Source organism: Hylobates moloch, unplaced genomic scaffold (assembly GCF_009828535.3).
Source record: "Hylobates moloch isolate HMO894 unplaced genomic scaffold, HMol_V3 SCAFFOLD_3, whole genome shotgun sequence".
Taxonomy (NCBI): domain Eukaryota; kingdom Metazoa; phylum Chordata; class Mammalia; order Primates; family Hylobatidae; genus Hylobates; species Hylobates moloch.
This window is the reverse complement of record NW_026652278.1, coordinates 72,384,101-72,401,501: the sequence shown is the minus strand read 5'-3', so window position 1 is coordinate 72,401,501 and position 17,401 is coordinate 72,384,101. Positions and strand designations below refer to the sequence as shown.

General features: G+C 49.8%; 1 protein-coding gene across 1 annotated transcript in view; it reads left to right on the top strand.

The window, feature by feature from the left end:
• The window catches only part of DLG5 (discs large MAGUK scaffold protein 5), a 135,586-nt gene that overhangs the window by 84,455 nt on the left and 33,730 nt on the right, over window positions 1-17,401 (top strand). Inside the window, exons 8-14 of the mRNA XM_032141144.2 lie at window positions 5,049-5,233; window positions 6,920-7,045; window positions 10,063-10,195; window positions 10,585-10,712; window positions 11,405-11,580; window positions 11,947-12,050; window positions 16,591-16,683. Coding sequence (XP_031997035.1) covers window positions 5,049-5,233; window positions 6,920-7,045; window positions 10,063-10,195; window positions 10,585-10,712; window positions 11,405-11,580; window positions 11,947-12,050; window positions 16,591-16,683 — 945 coding nt within the window. The remainder of the gene's footprint in view (window positions 1-5,048; window positions 5,234-6,919; window positions 7,046-10,062; window positions 10,196-10,584; window positions 10,713-11,404; window positions 11,581-11,946; window positions 12,051-16,590; window positions 16,684-17,401) is intronic.

Sequence of the window (17,401 nt, the reverse complement as noted above, 5' to 3'; positions counted from 1 at the left end):
TTTCAACCGACAGCAACTCCTCGTCAGGCCTGGGCAGTGGTAGGGGATGTGGGGAATGCATGAGACACAGGCCCCTTGCTGGGAGATGGCCCTCCTCAGTCATGTGGTCTCGAACCTCTCTAGGCCTCCCTTTCTTTCTTTCTTTCCTTCTTTTTCTTTCTTTCTTTCCTTCTCTTTTTTTCCTTCCTTCCTTCCTTCCTTCCTTCCTTCCTTCCTTCCTTCCTTCTTTCCTTCGAGACTGAGTCTCGTTGTGTTGACCAGCCTGAAGTGCAGTGGCACAATCTCGGCTCACTGCAACCTCTACCTCCTGGGTTCAAGCAATTCTCGTGCCTCAGCCTCCCAGGTAGCTGGGATTACAGGCATGTGCCACCACGCCCGGCTAATTTTTTGTATTTTTAGTAGAGACATGGCTTTGCCATGTTGGCCAGGCTGGTCTGGAACTCCTGGACTCAAGCGATCCTTCTGCCTTGGCCTCCCAAAGTACTGGGATTACAAGCATAATTCACTGCCTGGTGAGCCACTATGCCTGGCCTCTGGGCCTCAGTTTCTATTTTTAATTTATTTTTTATTTTTTTATTGAAACAGCCTCTCTGTTCCCCAGGCTGGAGTGCAGTGGCACAATCATAGCTCACTGTAATCTCGACCTCTTGGGCTCAAGTGATCCTCCCACCTCAGCCCCCCAAGTAGCTGGGACTATAGGTGAGCACCAGCTCACCCAGCTAATTCTTAATTTTTTTGTAGTGATGCGGTCTCACTATGTTGCCCAGGCTGGTCTCAAACTCCTGGCCTCAAGTGATCCTCCTGCCTCGGCCTCCCAAAGTACTGGGATTACGGGCATGAGCCCCTGCACCCAGCCAGCCTCAGTTTCTTCATTTGCACAATGGAATGGTGGTTGTGATGAACAAATGATTCAATATAGAAAATACATCATTGTGCCTGCACAAATCAACAGTGAGTTGAGATGGACATTCATTATTATGCCCATCTGAATCTTACTACTCTGTTAGGATTAGGGTGAACCTCATTAAACTGTTTCTGTGGGTAAAAATGGGCCAACCAAGTAATGGGAATTTCATACAAGGAACCACCAAGACTTCTCCAGACCCTTGAGGCAAAAGCCAGTGTGAAGAGAAGTATTTACTGCAATGAAATTTTTGAAAAGTCTATTAGAATAAATTTTTAATAAGTAAAGATAATGCATTAGAACTTGGTAATCATCCTAGAAAAACCATGAACTCATGTTCACATCCTGGTATCTGAGCACATAATTGTTGGGGGAAAATGTCAATATCAAATAAGGAAAACAAAATGATGAAGAAGGAAACTTGGAAAATGACCGAGTCAGTAACTGCTCTGAAATGTCACTGAATGTCAGGCACACGCCTGGGGAATGACAGCGAGCCCGTGTGGATGGAGTTTTGAGATTTTCTTTTTTCTTTCTTTTTTTTTTTTTTTGAGATGCCGTTTCCCTCTTTTGCCCAGGCTGGAGTGAAGTGGCACTATCTCGGCTCACTAAACCTCTACTTGCCGGGTTCCAGTGATCCTCCTGCCTCAGCCTCCCGAGTAGCTGGGATTATAGATAGCTGCCAGTACGCCCAGCTAATTTTTGTATTTTTAGTAGAGATGGGGTTTTGCCCTGTTGGCCAGGCTGGTCTCAAATTTCTGACCTCAGGTGATCCACCCACCTTGGCCTCCCAAAGTGCTAGGATTACAGGCCTGAGCCACTGCGCCTGGCCAAGTTTTGAGATCTTCGAAGTTAATCGTGAAGACTGTTTGTAGAAATGTAGAAAGCACAGAGATGCACAAAGAACACCTGAGTTCCCTGTGGTGCTGGCGTCCAGCAATGAGACCTCCAGGCCTGACGTCTTTGTGGCAGCCACCGCCTTCCCAGCACTCAGGCGAGCCCTTCAGCCTGGAGCCTGCCTCCATCCTCCGCAGGGGGTGTTGGCTGGGCATCAAATGCACCTGTTGGCTGAGGCAGGGATCTTTTCCAGGCCCCGTTCTGAGTCAGCAGGCAGGAGAGAGCCCCCGCTGCTGCCCCGTCAGCTCTGAGAGCTGAAATCTTCAGCTCCTTCTCAAGTTGGTCTGGCTTCATGGATAAAGAGCACTCCACCGGCAAGAGCAGGCCAGGAGGGGTGGGCAGTGAGGCACCCTGGGGATTGGCCCCACCACCCCACTGGCTGCTGTCTGTCAGGGATCAGCTGTGGGGGGCCTTCTGGCAGGTCTAGCTCCCTCACCGCAGAGCCATCTTCATCCTGCTCAGCCCGAGGGCTGGGCTTCAGTTTCTGGCGTCGTGCTTGCATGCTCCTGTCTTCTGTCTACACCTCTTGCTCCATTTTCCCCTTTCCTTCTCCATACCCTCTCTCCCTTCTGTGTTCTTCTGAGTGGGCTGGGGCAAAGAGGGAGCAAAGAGGTAGCACGGGGAGGCCGGGGGCCTGTCAGGGTCTTTGCCAGGTTGGCTGTGCCCTCGCCTCCCTCGCCTCCTTCTTCCCAGCTCCCAGAGGGGAGATATCCTTGGGAGCTCCCCCAAGGCCGCCCTCCTGCCTCAGGCCAGGAGCTGACCTTGTCCGGGGAAGGCTCATTGCTCCCAGCAGGAGGAGAACTGCCTGGGGAGTTGAGGTTGGCACCACTGGAAGCCGTAGGCCACTGCTGCCTGTTGCAGAAATCTCCCAGGTTCCAACGCACTTTCCCAGATGGGCCCTGCTCACCGAGCCCTGTCTGTAGAAGGGCAGCCCCCCACACTCCTGCCATCTGCTGCCGTGAATGCAGTTACACGTCTAGCTACAGGTCCTGCTTGAGGAGCTGAGCTCAGTTGTGGTGGACAGACTGGACAGTGCCAGGGGATAAGGCAAGGCAGCAGTGGCCTTTCCAGAACTTAGAGGCAGGGCTGTTATAGCAAGAGAAGCTGCCCAGGAAGCAGAGGGAGGTGCCCTCACCCGAGAGCCGTCTGCTCAGGGGCACCCCTCCACACTCGGGCCCCATCCTCCCGTGGGACCCTCGAGTGTGCTCTGGCCCTCTGGGGCTGGGTTGCAGCCCACAGACTTTTCTCACCGGCCTCATGCCTGGGTTTGGCAAGTGTTTTGTGAAGACCAGCCCATCTCTTCCCACGCCTTTGTTCACCCAGCACAGAAAGAAGGAGACTGCAGGTGGCGCTTTTAGAGCAGACTCAGACTGACATCTGATGCCGAGGCAGCCTGGGGTAGAGGAGCCGGTACTGATCAGGAGTCAGCTCTGCAGGATGGGGGAGCCCTGGCGAGTCACTTCTAGATCCAGCGGTTCCTCACTGATTCAGATGTAATCAGAATCAATCAGTTGGTCACTTGGGTCCTCTGGGCTTCCAAATTTTACCATTTTTTTAAGGTACCTCATTTCCCTCTCCCCCCTCACTAAAACTAAGTATAGTACTTCTTGTATTCCTTATAAGGAAGCAGTATTTTGGGGATGAATTCATTTTGGAGACCAGCAATGGCGCGGGGCCCAGGGGAAGGAAGGGAGCTGTGGGCTGGAGGAGCTGCCCACCTCCTGCACTGCCTCTCGTCTTGTCTGCACCTGGGGCTTTCCTCCTAGATGCTCATCCAGAGCACCATGGAGAAACCTTTCAGGGAATCCATGTGGTAACATGTCAGCTCTAAAACTATCCATAAATATATTGTAAAACAGCAAGTGTAATGTAAATTTTTAAAAGTATCGTTTATCATAAATTCTTGAGTAAATTAATACACTTTTTATTTTTTATTATTATTATTTTTTAGACCGTGTCTCCCTCTGTTGCTCAGGCTGGAGTGCAGTGGCACCATCTGGGCTCCCTGTGACCTCAGTCTCCCAAGTTCAAGCGATTCTCCTGCCTCAGTCTCCCATGTAGCTGGGCCACAGAAACATGTCACCATGTCCGGCTAGTATTTGTAGTTTTAGTAGAGATGGGGTTTTACCATGTTGGTCAGGCTGGTCTCAAACTCCTGATCTCATGTGATCTGCCTGTCTCGGCCTCCCAAAGTGCTGGGATTACAGGTGTGAGCCACTGTACCCTGCCCCCAAATAATTCTTTTTAAAATGAAAATTTAAGAAGGATTTTTGTTTTTGAAAATAGCAAACTAAACAAACATGGCATACCATGTAAAGCTGAAAAAAAAATCAAAGCTGAAATGATTTGAATGACTCCCAGGAACTGTGAGGTCTGAGCAAAGCCTGCCACTGCACTGTCACCCTCAAGTTTTGATGGTCCTTTTTGTGCAAATTGTTTTTCAGCTCCTCTGCCTCTGTTTTGAGAGGTGAGGGGAATTATCACCTGACTCCAGGTGTTTTCTTGTCAACTTCATTCTCTTCTCTTGTTTTCTATGTCTGAGATCTTTCTGAACACGCTTTTTGTAGAGGCTGCTGTCTCCTGCTGTCTGGAGAATGATCTTTAGAGGGAACGGAAGCTTTGTTCCTGTGCGTGTGTGTCTTCTTGTGTCCTAGCACTTGGGGGTGGAGAGTCTCGGGGCAGGGACACCAGTGTCATCAGCGCCTCTGCTGTCGTGCTTATCTTTTGCGTGTTTGGAAAGCCTCGAGCAGGGGGAGGAGTTATTCTTGCAGTAAACACTTGCTTTGTCATCCGTCATTTCCCCGTGTTTCCTAAGGATTATAGAGGTGTGGAGGGGGCTTTTCATATGAGTGCTACTAAGAGTTTGACTTGAAATTTTAGTGGCGCATATAACTCTCTAGGGATGCAAATGCTTCAGATTTCAGCTTTTTAAATGAACTGAGATACACAGCACTTCACCAGCAGGAATACCGGTGTATTTTTGTCTTTAAAAATAACTCAGTATGCCAGATTATAAAAACCAGGATCACAGACACGGTGGGGGCTAGAGGGTGCTGGTTAATAGGACCGTGGCTGTGGGGTATAGTCACTGGGGGTATGGGTGGAGGGGATGTGCTATGATGGGCTCCGTGTTTCCCTCCATCCAGCTCGCTAGAGCCTCAGCCTTGACCCCCCACACTGGTGCGGGGGACTCCTGGTCCTTGAGGCTCAGCAACCTCTCCCTCTCCCTGCCCTTTGCTCCCACCAGATCAAAGACACGGTGACAATGGATGCTGGGAGAGCCAACAAGGAGGTTGAAATCCTTCGAAAGCAGTGCAAGGCTCTGTGCCAGGAGCTGAAGGAAGCCCTCCAGGAGGCGGATGTGGCCAAGTGCCGGCGGGACTGGGCCTTCCAGGAGCGAGACAAGATCGTAGCAGAGCGTGACAGCATCCGGTACGGGGTGCCCTCGAGCTGGCGTGGGCTCGCATCTCCCCAGGATGCGGGGACCTGCTACGGTCTGTTGGGAGGGTCAGAATTGTTTGCTGTATGTCCAGGTAAGGTGGGAGGGACCTGGGCTCCTCCTTTCTCACCCCTAGTTGATGCCCTAGCCTTCCCTCTTAGTTTTAGAATTTTCCATTGTTTCTCCCTCCCATCTCACTCAGCCCTAGGTGTCCCGAGTGTGTACTATGTCCACGTGAGACCCCTGTGAAGGGGCATGAGGCAGACCTCTTTTATTTGAGGGCTTCTGATGAGAAGAGCACATCCGAAATGTGTCCTTTCAGCAGTGTTCACCGGGCGCCTACTGTGTGCCAGGGTGTTAGATCTCTGGAGCAAGGAGACCTTGGGAGAGGCTTGGTCGGGCAGGGTGGTGAGGGAGGAAGATGTGTAACTGAGCTCCAGGGCTGTGGGGGGCATGCAGGGCTCCCTGGGGTGTGGGGAGGTCTCCCCAGAGAGCGTGGCATTCGAGCTAGAACTGGAAGCATGAGTGGGGTTTTTTCTAGGTGGAAAAGGGGGAAGGGCATTGCAGCTGGAGGGGACCTGTGGAGTGTGCTCAGGGCAGGGACGTGAGCAAGTCATGGGGAGGGCAGGCTGGTGAGATTCCCAGGGGCAGGTGTAGAGGCCTTGAAAGGGAAGCCAAGCAGTGTGGGCTTGATTCTTCGCTGGGGAGGAACCAGGAGAGGCTATGGTGGTGGTGATGTTTGGGGTGGGGAGAGATAATGTCTTGCTATTTGGGAGGTTTCCAAAAGATTCCTTGTGGTTGGTCAGGGGAGAAACCAATGCCTATAGGGGCTGGTCAGGAGATGAGGATGGCTAGGTGGTGAGGCCCTGCCAGTGGAGAGCACAGTTAGGTGCCCAGTGCAAGGGGAGGGAGGCCCAGGGGCTGCTCCCTATCTGCTTCTGCTCGGACCCCTTCCATGGGTGTCTCCAGGGGGCAGTCCTCAGCCTGGCTCTGACTGAGGTTGGGGGAGATTTGAGGCCATGGAGAGGTAGGAACCAGTCCTCTGGGTATATCTATTTCTGGAGGGGGCACAGAGCCCAGGCCCCTCCACAGGCAGGTCATCTGTTTCTGCCTCCTTGGGGTCCTCTTTCATAGAGTCTTGCCAAGCTTGTACTTTGCACCTGCACAGAGCTAAGACAGACAGAGATGCATGAGGACTGGCTGCTATCCGAAGGGGCTCCCATCCTAGTTGTAGGGTACAGGGATAGCTCTAGAAAGCTCTGCATGTGGGTAGATATGAGACATGTGGTAGTGCTGGAGCACAGGCCTGCAAGGCAGATGGGGGATGCTTCATGCAGAGGAGAGCCACCCCCCAGCCCCCATGTTGGCGTTAGAACAGTGAGTGTGTGCAGAGGGTGGTCCTTAACCCCAGGCACATTGAGGGTGAAACAGGGCATCGGGAACCTGACACTTCTTGCCAGGTGACTGTGGGTGTGTCTCTTCCCTGCCTAGGTCCTCTATGTTCCCTCTGTCGTGCACTGGAGCGGGCCTAGGTGGTCTTACCCCTAGATTCCCAAGCGCTCCTGTGCATCTGGGGATGGGACAGGTGCCGGCAGGTATTTGGAGTGAGGTGACCAGGCCATCCGCTGCAGCTTCCCTGTGCCTCTTGAGGTGACCTTGTCCTCTGCTCCTTCCACCAGGACACTGTGTGACAACCTGAGGCGGGAGCGGGACCGTGCGGTGAGCGAGCTGGCCGAGGCCCTGCGCAGCCTGGATGACACCCGCAAGCAGAAGAATGATGTCAGCCGCGAGCTGAAGGAGCTCAAGTAGGCTCGGGCGGGCACCCGCTGGAGTGGGCATGCATCTGGGAGCCCGGGACCCCTCTCCCTTCCGGGCAAGGCAATGCTGAGTGCATTGGCCAGGGCCTCATCCTTCTATGTTGACCTGGCTGTTTGTCCCTTCACCTCACTCTGCCTTACTGTGTCAGTGTGTAGAATGGGTTCGAATGTCATCTCCATGTTGGGTTAATTAGAAATTCTTAGGCCAAAAATTCTTAGACACAGGGCAGGTACCATGTGCCAAGGCACTAGGAAGGGAGGGCCATGTTCCCAAGCAGTCCATTTGGGGCAGGCATACATGTGTTATCCATTCATTCATTCCCTTACTCACTCACTCACTCACTCACTCACTGAGATTTTTCAAGTACCTGCTCTGTATGGGCCAGCCTCCATTAGAGGCACTGGAGAAATGGCACTGACAAGCATACCAAGTCCCTTTCCTCATGGGCTCACAGTGCACAGGAAGAGACACAGACCAAGGTCAGGTCCATCTAAGAGACAAGTACGTAAATGAGTAAAATGATGACAGATTGTGATTTAGAGTTTTAAAGGCAATTGCAACCCCCATCCAGCAGTTCTGCCTGTGTTATTTGGACGCCCATTTGGAAGACTGTTTGGGGTGTCAGACATCCTCCCCTCGGTTATAGCAGCCTCCCAAGGTGTCATTTAAACACTCAGTGGCCTTTAGTAGTGCATTGAAATACGAAGATCAGGGTTTAAGCATAGAAACTGGCAGAGCCCAATAGGCCGTGGTCTAAAACCCAAATCTAGTTGGAAAGCAGTGGCTCTCTGTCCATTGTGTGACATTTCCCTAGCTGTTAGTGTGGTGAGGGGGCAGTGAGAAGCTCGTGTGTGAGTACAAGTGTGCAAGCCTTGCACACTCAAGTGATGCACTTCAGAAGGGAGTGACAACAGCTTCTCTTCTTTCCCATTCAGTAAAACTCCTAATGAGACAAAGAACTCTATTTATTCTATAAAAACCCAGACTCTCTGGAGCTTGGGTGCTCTCAGGAATATTTTAGGGGTTAAGAGGCAAGGCAAGACTCTTCACAGGAGCCATCTTGGGTCTAGCAATGTGATGGAATCAAGGGGTTATCTTTGAAGGGAAAGCCTAGAACCTCTGGGCTGTGAACATGGGACATGTTGCCTCTTGTTTGGGCCAGAGTTGCCTGAAGCTTGTGCATTCAGCTTGTGTGTTCATTCAGCATGTTTGCATTTGTGCCTCCTGTCTGCTAAGTTCTCTAACTGGCAGGATGCTGGTGAGGGGGTCTGTGTTGCTGCCTGGGAAGCCTCAGGCACTCCCTGGTAATGCCAGATGAGACAGGTAAAGTGAGCATTGAATGCTGAGCTCAGCTGCACTGGCCTGGGGAGGGGCTGGGGCAGCGTTGGAAGGCATTGGTGCTCTGCCCTGGAGGCTGAGTGGCATTCTAGAGCTGGCTAGTGAGAGCACAGCCTAGGCAAAGGTGCGGCCCTGGAGCCTGTCTGCTGGAGCAGGAAACACAAGTAGGTCAGGAGCCCAGTGGGCAGCGTTCATGAGCTGGCAAGGCAGCCTGGGCCTAGATTTCTGGAAGGGTGTCACAGGCAAGTTACCTGAGGATATAACGAAGCTTCTGAGTCTGTCTTTCACATCTTCATTACTAGGTCTTTCTCAGAGCTAATATTTATAATTTTGATGAAGTCAAATCTATCAAATTTTTTTTTTTTGAGATGCCCAGGCTGGAGTGCAATGGTATAGTCTTTGCTCACTGCAACCTCTGCTTCCTGGATTTAAGTGATTCTTGTGCCTCAGCCTCCTGAGTAGCTGGGATTGCAGGTGTATGTTACCACACCTGGCTAATTTTTGTATTTTTAGTAGAGATGGGGTTTCACCATGTTGGCCAGGCTGGTCTTGAACTCCTGACCTCAAGTGATCCGCCTACCTCTGCCTCCTGAAGTGCTGGGATTACAGGCGTGAGCCTCCGCGCCTGGCCACCAGTGAACATTTTTTAAAATTGTAACAATGGCATTAAAGGAAATGTTAAGAACTACATCTTCATCCTAACATAACTATTTAAGTGGTATTTCTGTTGCTTCTTCTGTCAGTTTGCATTTCAATTTGTGATATAGTTGGCATTAGCAGTTTAGGTTGAGATTCATTTCTTTGGCTATGGATGTGCAGGCGCTCCAGCATCATTAGTTGGAGGCTGTCCTTCCTCTGTTAACTTATGCACCTTTGGTGACTTGGGGCATTCCTAGGTTCCTTATTCTGTTCTACAGACCTGTGTGTCTGTCTCCCTGACAGCAGCACACAGTCTTGATTGCTGTAGCTGTATACTAAGTCTTAAATTGGGTAGAGAGTTTCCTCCCACTTTAGTCATTTTCAAAATAGTTTTAGTGATTCTGATGCCTTTTTGTATACGTTTTAGAATAGCCGTCTATATCTAGAAAAATCTTGTTGGCACTTTGATTTTATTTTTTAAATTAAATTTTATTCTTTTTTGAGATGGAGTTTCACTCTGTCGCCAGGCTGGAGTGCAGTGGTGTGACCACCACTCCCTGCAACCTCTGTCTCCCTGATTCAAGTAATTCTCCTGCCTCCCGAGTAGCTGAGGTTACAGGCACATGCCACCACGCCCGGCTAATTTTTGTATTTTTAGTAGTGACGAGGTTTCACCATGTCGGTCAGGCTGGTCTCAAACTCCTGACTTCAGGTGATCTGCCTGTCTCGGCCTCCCAAAGTGCTGGGATTACAGGCATGAACCACCGTGCCCGGCTGGCATTTTGATTTTAATTGTGTTAAATCTCTAGATAAATTTGGGGAGAATTTGTCTTTTTTAAAAAACCACTGTGAAAACTCACAGATATCCCAGAAGCCTTGACCTGACTCTCTGAGTTATTGGGAAACAAGGGGGAAAGGAGCCCATTTTAGCTCTTTCAAACGGCCTGCCTCGTGAGATTCAGAGCCATTACACGGTGGGATGTTTCACCTCCCAAGGGGCTGTCACCATGGCTCTGTCTGTTCACAGGGAACAGATGGAATCCCAGTTGGAAAAGGAGGCCCGGTTCCGGCAGCTGATGGCCCACAGCTCCCACGACTCGGCCATTGACACGGATTCCATGGAGTGGGAAACGGAAGTTGTAGAGTTCGAGAGGGAGACGGTAAGCTGCCTCTAATGGTTCTTCTCTCCTTCTCTGATGGATGAGGGAGGAGAGGGTGACCCTCTTGCAGTATTTCACCACTCCAAGTTTGGAGGTTCTCCTTTTCCTCCCAGGCTTGAGAAGGCATCCTTTCCCAGCAGCTGTCCAGGCTGGGTTGCATCCGGGGAAGGGCAGGGTCCTTGGAGTACGCTGACAGGGATGTCTGTCTGCAGTGGCCAGAAGGGGCAGGTTGCAGATACTCATAGGTTTCCATCCTGGGGATGGAGTGTCTTATCAGATGAGGTGAAGGGACAGTCCCCCACATTGGAGTGAGCAGCTTGGGGGCTTAAGAGCCAAATGTCTCTGTCACTGCTTTGTGAAATGCGTTGCTGTTGCTGCTGTTTTTGCAGGAGGATATTGACTTGAAGGCACTGGGGTTTGATATGGCAGAAGGTGTGAATGAGCCTTGTTTCCCGGGGGACTGTGGCATATTTGTCACTAAAGTGGACAAAGGAAGCATTGCTGATGGCCGCTTAAGGTAAGAGCTGAGGCCCAGGCTCTGGAGGCAAGGTGGGGCCCTTCTCCCCAGTGCAGAGGACCCGAAGAGAGCCAGGTAGCACTTAGGTGAACGTTTCCTAGCCTTAGACTCACACACAGTCTGTCCAAGGCCTGCAGTCTCAGCAGCTAATAATGCTCCAAAAAGAAACAGTGCTTCTCAGTTGCCTCTGAATCTGATTATTCTTTAGTTACCAGGTACTGTCTTTTGCTCCTTTGGGTGGGAAGGTGCTCAGGGGGTATGCGTGAGAGCCCAGGATGTACATGGCATGCTCATTCAGGGAAATAGTCATGATGATAAAATAGCTAACACTATTACAGTGCTGACAATTTGCTGAGTACTGGTTTAAGCACTTTATAGAAATTAATTGATTAATCTTTACAACCCTACAAGGTAGGTGTGATTATCACTCCCATTTTACATATGAGGGCACTGAGGCCTGGAGGGGCTAGGTTATACAACTAGTAAGTGGTAGGGCCAGGATTTGAACCCAGGCTGTCTAACCTCAGCATCTGCAAATTTCACCACTGTGTGCTCCTGCAAGAGGAGATTTTCTGAGCGTGTATGTGAGGCACCCACTCCTTGGCAGTCAGCCCCCTGAGTGAGAGTGGTGGGTGGCTAGCCGCTGGTCCCACAGCCTGTGTGGGTGCTGAACTGGCTGTGCCCCTTCTCAGGGTCAACGACTGGCTGCTGAGAATCAATGATGTGGACCTCATCAACAAGGACAAGAAGCAGGCCATCAAGGCGCTCCTCAATGGGGAGGGGGCCATCAACATGGTCGTGCGGCGGAGGAAGTCTCTGGGTGGGAAGGTGGTCACGCCGCTGCACATCAACCTCAGTGGACAGAAAGGTAGCGGGCCTGTGGACATGGCAGAGTGCCTCAGGTGGCTGGGGCCCTTTTTTGTGGACAGAGGCCGGGGGTGCCCTTTAGAGCATCTCATTCACAAGGATGAGGGGCCAGTGCCATTTAAATGTAGCCCATGTACTTTCCTGGCAGGAGGTGGTCTGGGCCCTGAGTCTTGCTTTCTGAGTGTTTGATTCACCAGGGTAGATGTAACTGAGCCCCCGATTGGTGGGACTGGGGCAGGGTGCAGGGGTAGACAGGGCGCAGCCTGCTGACATCTTTTGTAAGAAGATGGTAACAAAGATGAGGTAGGGTGACCCAGGGCTGGGCAGCGAGGCCGGGGACTACCCAGTGACCTCCTGTGGCTTTCAGACAGTGGCATCAGTCTGGAGAATGGAGTGTATGCTGCTGCCGTGCTGCCCGGAAGCCCTGCCGCTAAAGAAGGGTCTCTTGCTGTGGGAGACAGGATCGTTGCAGTAAGTCTCAAGGCTGGAGCCAGGGTCATCTGCCGTGCATAGACAGATTACGTTTGGGAGGTTTGAGCAAGAAGTAATGAGCAGAGTTTTTATATTTTCCTTGTTCTGGGCATTGTACTATGTGTACATTTAAAAATAGGTTTCTTGATGGTATGTTTCTATTTACTGTAGAAAATTAGGAAATAAAAGGTCTAGGAGAGAGGTAAGAATCAATTGCATTGCTACCACCTGTAGATAACCTTGCTTCATCTCTCTCTGTCACTCAGGCTGGAGTGCAGTGATGCAATCCCAGCTCACTGCAACCTCCAAAGGCCTAAGAGGGAAATAAGAACCACTTGCTTTGGTACCACCTGTAGATAACCTTTATTAACTTTTTTTTTTGATATGGAGTCTTGCTCTGTCACCCAGGTTAGAATGCAGTGGCGCAATCCCGGCTCACTGCAACCTCTGACTCTCGTGTTCAAGTGATTCTGCTGCCTCAGCCTCCTGAGTAGCTGGGATTACAAGGCGTGCGCCACCATGCCTGGCTAACTTTTGTACTTTTAGTAGAGATGGGGTTTCACCATGTTGGCCAGGCTGGTCTTGAACTCCTGACCTCAGGTGATCTGCCCGCCTTGGCCTCCCAAAGTGCTGGGATTACAGGCATGATCCATAGCACCTAGCTTTATTAACATTTTAAATGTAGTTCTCTACATTTAACATTCACATGAATGTTTATCAAGGACAATTTAAAAAATTGACATCATTGTGTTGTGACTTTTAAACACCACCCCCTTTTTTTTTTAACTAAATGTAATACTTATTTTTAAATTTTTTTGTTTTTTTAACTAAATGTAATACTTATTTTTAAATTTTTTAATTTTTTTAACTAAATGTAATACTTATTTTTAAATTTTTTTGTTTTTTTTTGACTAAATGTAATACTTATTTTTAAATTTTTTTGTTACCAAAGCAAGTCCTGTTTGTTGTAAAATAGCCAAGCGATACAAAAATATGTAAAGTGAAAAGTGGCAGTCCCTTTCTTCCCCCTTTAATCCTGCTCCTAGAGATTGTCCCTGCCCCCATTTAGAAGATAAGCACCCAGCCCAAACCATATGTGCCCCTACAAATCTAAATATACCTAGACAGATTTCTTGGTTTTGTTTTGCTATTTATGTACTGTAATGGGATCTGCAATTTGCATCCTACCTTGGATATCTTTCCAAGTGTAGCCTGGCTAATGTTACCCACCTTATGGTATTCTGTTGTTTGATTATATATAGTTTAAATTATCCCCCTATTGATGGACGTAGAAGTTGTTTTCAGGGTCTGCAATTGCAAACAGTCCTGCATTGAACTTTACCTGTGTGCACAGACCCTCTGGAGACACGTAATGGTATCTCTGAGACTAAGCAACAAATGCCGTGAGATTGCTGAGTCATAGGACACGCAAATTTAATACTTCTGACCTTTTAAAATTGAAAATGCCAGTGGGGCACGGTGGCTCACTCCCGTAATCATGGCACTTTGGGAGGCCGAGGCAGGTGGATCACCTGAGGTAGGGAGTTCGAGACCAGCTGGGTAACATGGTGAAACCCTGTCTTTACTAAAAATACAAAAATTAGCCGGGCTTGATGGTGGGTGCCTGTCATCCCAGCTGAGGCAGGAGAATCACTTGAACCTGGGAGGCAAAGGTTGCAGTGAGCCGAGATCACGCCACTGCACTCTAGCCTGGGTGACAGAGCAAGACTCTTGTCTCTAATAAATAAAAAACAAAAAAACTGAAAATGCCATACACTTTTTCATGGCATACATACAAAATTCCAATAGTACAAAAGGCAAATAGCGACAACAACTCTTCCTCTGGCTAGACCTCTTGCGTACTGCTTCCCACCCCGATGGCAATCACTGTTAACAATTTATTATATTACGTCCCAGACACTTTCAAAACATCTCACACATTTTTGGGGGGTTGAAGTAACCCAGATGGGATTATAATATACTCAGTTGTTCATCTTGCTTTTTGTTTTTATTTTTATTATTATTTTTTAAGATGGAGTATCACTCTGTCACCCAGGCTGAAGTACAATGGTGTGATCTTGGCTCACTGTAGCCTCTGCCTCCCAGGTTCAAGTAACTATCCTGCTTCAGCCTCCCGAGTAGCTGGGATTACAGGCATGCGCCACCACACCCAGCTAATTTTTGTATTTTTAGCAGAGACGGGGTTTCACGATTTTGGCCAGCCTGGTTTCGAGCTCCTGACGTCAGGTGATCCACCTGCCTTGGCCTCTCAAAGTGCTGGGATTACAGATGTGAGCCACCACGCCCAGCCAGATTTTAGCAGCATGTCCTGGAGGTCCCTCCATATTCATATCTTTTTGTTTTTATTTTTGTTTGAGATAGTCTCACTCTATTGCCCAGGCTGGAGTGCAGTGGCATGATCTTGGCTCACTGCAACCTCTGCCTCCCAGGTCCAAGTGATTCTCCTGCCTCAGCCACCTGAGCAGCTGGGATTACAGACATGGGCCATCACGCCCTGCTAGTTTTTTTGTATTTTTAGTAGAGATGGGGGTTTCACCATGTTGCCCAGGCTTGTCTTAAACTCCTGACCTCAAATGATCTGCTCTCAGCCTCCCGAAGTGCTGGGATTACAGGTGTGAGCCATCATGCCCAGCCCACATTCACATCTTTAGATCTGCCCCAAGGCATATAACTGTGTGTCATTCCTTAGTGGCAGCAGCTTAAGTCATTGACCAGTCCCTCCCGAGGGATAGTCCGGGCATCTCTACCTTTACTTACATCTGTGTCGTGCTGCATGGCCACTGGCGTGCCACTTCATAGGGACCCAGGAGTGTGCCCTGGGATACATTCCTGGGGGTGGGGTTTGCTGGGTCAGAAGGCATGAATGTTTAACATCCAGTGAGATCTTCTCCCTTTGCTCCAAAAAGATCATGGCTTTTTCAGTCCTCCCTGCAGTGTGTGGGGGAACTCATTGCCTCACATCTTTGCCAGTGTTTTTCAGATTTTTTGGGGAGCCAGAGTGTAAAAGCTATATGGCCACTATGAAAATTTTTAAAATGTAGATTTGTTATAAGGAAAAAACCACAAATTAATTTACTACTTCAAGATAATCACTCTGCAGATATTTTAAAAAGAAAACTTGACTTTGGCCAGGCAAAGTCAGGCTAGGATCACGCCTGTAATCCTAGCACTTTGGGAGGCCGAGGCGGGTGGATTGCCTGAGTTCAGGGGTTTGAGACCAGCCTGGGCAACACGGTGAAACCCTGTCTCTACTAAAATACAAAAAAATTAGCCGGGCATGGAGGCATACGTCTGTAATCCCAGCTACTCGGGAGGCTGAGATAGGAGAATTGCTTGAACCTGGGAGGCGGAGGTTGCAGCGAGCCAAGATCATGCCTCTGCACTTCAGCCTGTGGGGCAGAGCGAGACTCCATCTCAAAAAAAAAAACAAAACAAACAACAAAAAAAAACTTGACTTTGAAATGATTATAGATTCATAGGAAGCTGCAGAGATAGTACAGGGGAGTCCTATGTACTCTTCTCTCTCCTTCCCCTCATGGTTGCACCTTGCATGAGTATAATATCAAAGCTAGCATATTGACATTGGTACTGTGTGTGTGTGTGTGTGTGTGTGTGTGGTTGTGTGTGGTTAAACACATGTTGTTCTATTTAGCCACCACCATAATGAAGATGCGTAGCTGTTCATCAGCACTGAGGTCTCCCTCCCACTGCCCATTTGTAGTAACACCCCCTGCTCCCTCCCATCCCTGCCCCTGGCAGCTGATTTTTTCTCCATCTCTGTGATGTCCTTTTGAGAATGTTACAGACATGGAATCATATAGTTTGTGACCTTTGGAGCTGGGCTGTTTTGATTCCGCACCACGCCTGCAAGATCCACCCAAAAGGCTGGGTGTGCTGACTGCTTGTTCCTTATCATTGCTGAGCAGTGTTCTGCAATGTGGGTGTATCACAGTTTAGTCATTCACTGGTTGCACATACACTTCTTAAGAAGGTGTGCACATAGCTGTGAGGGATGTGGGCAGAGATTCTGGGAGCAGGGTTGAGAGGTTCTTTGTGAACACTCACAGGGCCCCACTTCACATGGTACTTTCTCTACAAGGCCTTTCCTATCCATGGTCTTGTTTTTAGTCCCCCGCTCTCCCGAGCCACATGCATGCATTTATCTTCCATTTCCTCTGTGGAGGCAAGGAGCTGGGAAGTTCTGAGCCAAGGTCCCGCACCACATGGCAGGGCACAGCAGTGCCAAGACGTTCCCTCCGGGTCCTTGGTGTTCTGATCCCAGAAGGACATGCTCCTCCCCTAGCCTGCTGTGAAGGCTTTTGTGTTCCTCTACCTCAGAATCCCCTTAGCTGGACTCCTTGGGCCTCACCAGGAAGGCCTCTATCCTTTGCCAACTCCTGACTTTGGCACCTTGCATTTGGTGACTATCTAGCACAGGAGGTTAGGTAGGCGAGGACCCTGACTGGTAGGCCTGAGGCCGCTCTGCCTGTGGCCTGACATGCTCTCTGTCCTGCTCTAGATCAATGGCATTGCACTGGACAACAAGTCTCTGAATGAATGTGAATCTCTGCTGCGGAGCTGCCAGGACTCCCTGACCCTGTCCCTCCTGAAGGTAAGGGCTGGACCTGGCTCTGCTCTCATGGTCAGGAGTATGGGCAGAGCCCCGGCTCCACATAGCCATGCTACTCCTCAGTGTCACAGGATCCTTGAGAACAGAGTGGGGATTTACCGAGTGCAGGGGGGGGCAGGAACCCTGACTGGACGCTGGTCTGAAATAAAAAAACAGCAGTCAAGGCCATGTTGGGCACAGTTGGGTACATTTGAATCTGGACCCGATAATTGGATGATCTTAGGGAATTGTTGCCAGTTTTCCTAGGTATGATGATGGCATTGGGGTTGTTATACAGGAGAATGGCCTTATTTGGGGGAGGTACAAGCTAAAGTTGTTAGAAGTGATGTGTCATGGCCGGGCATGGTGGCTCATGCCTATAATCCCAACACTTTGGGAGGCCAAGGCAGTCGAATCACTTGAGCCCAGCAACACAGCAAGACCTTGCCTCTACAGAAAATACAAAAAGCCTGGGAGGTCGAGGTGGCAGTGAGCTGTGATCGTGCCACTGCACTCCAGTTGGGGTGACAAAGTGAGACCCTATCTCAAAAATGAAAGGAAGAGGCTGGGTGCGATGGCTCATGCCTGTAATCCCAGCACTTTGGGAGGCGGGTGGATCACCTGAGGTCGGGAGTTCGAGACCAGCCTGACCAACATGGAGAAACCCCGTCTCTACTAAAAATACAAAAATAGCCGGACGTGGTGGCGCATTCCTGTAATC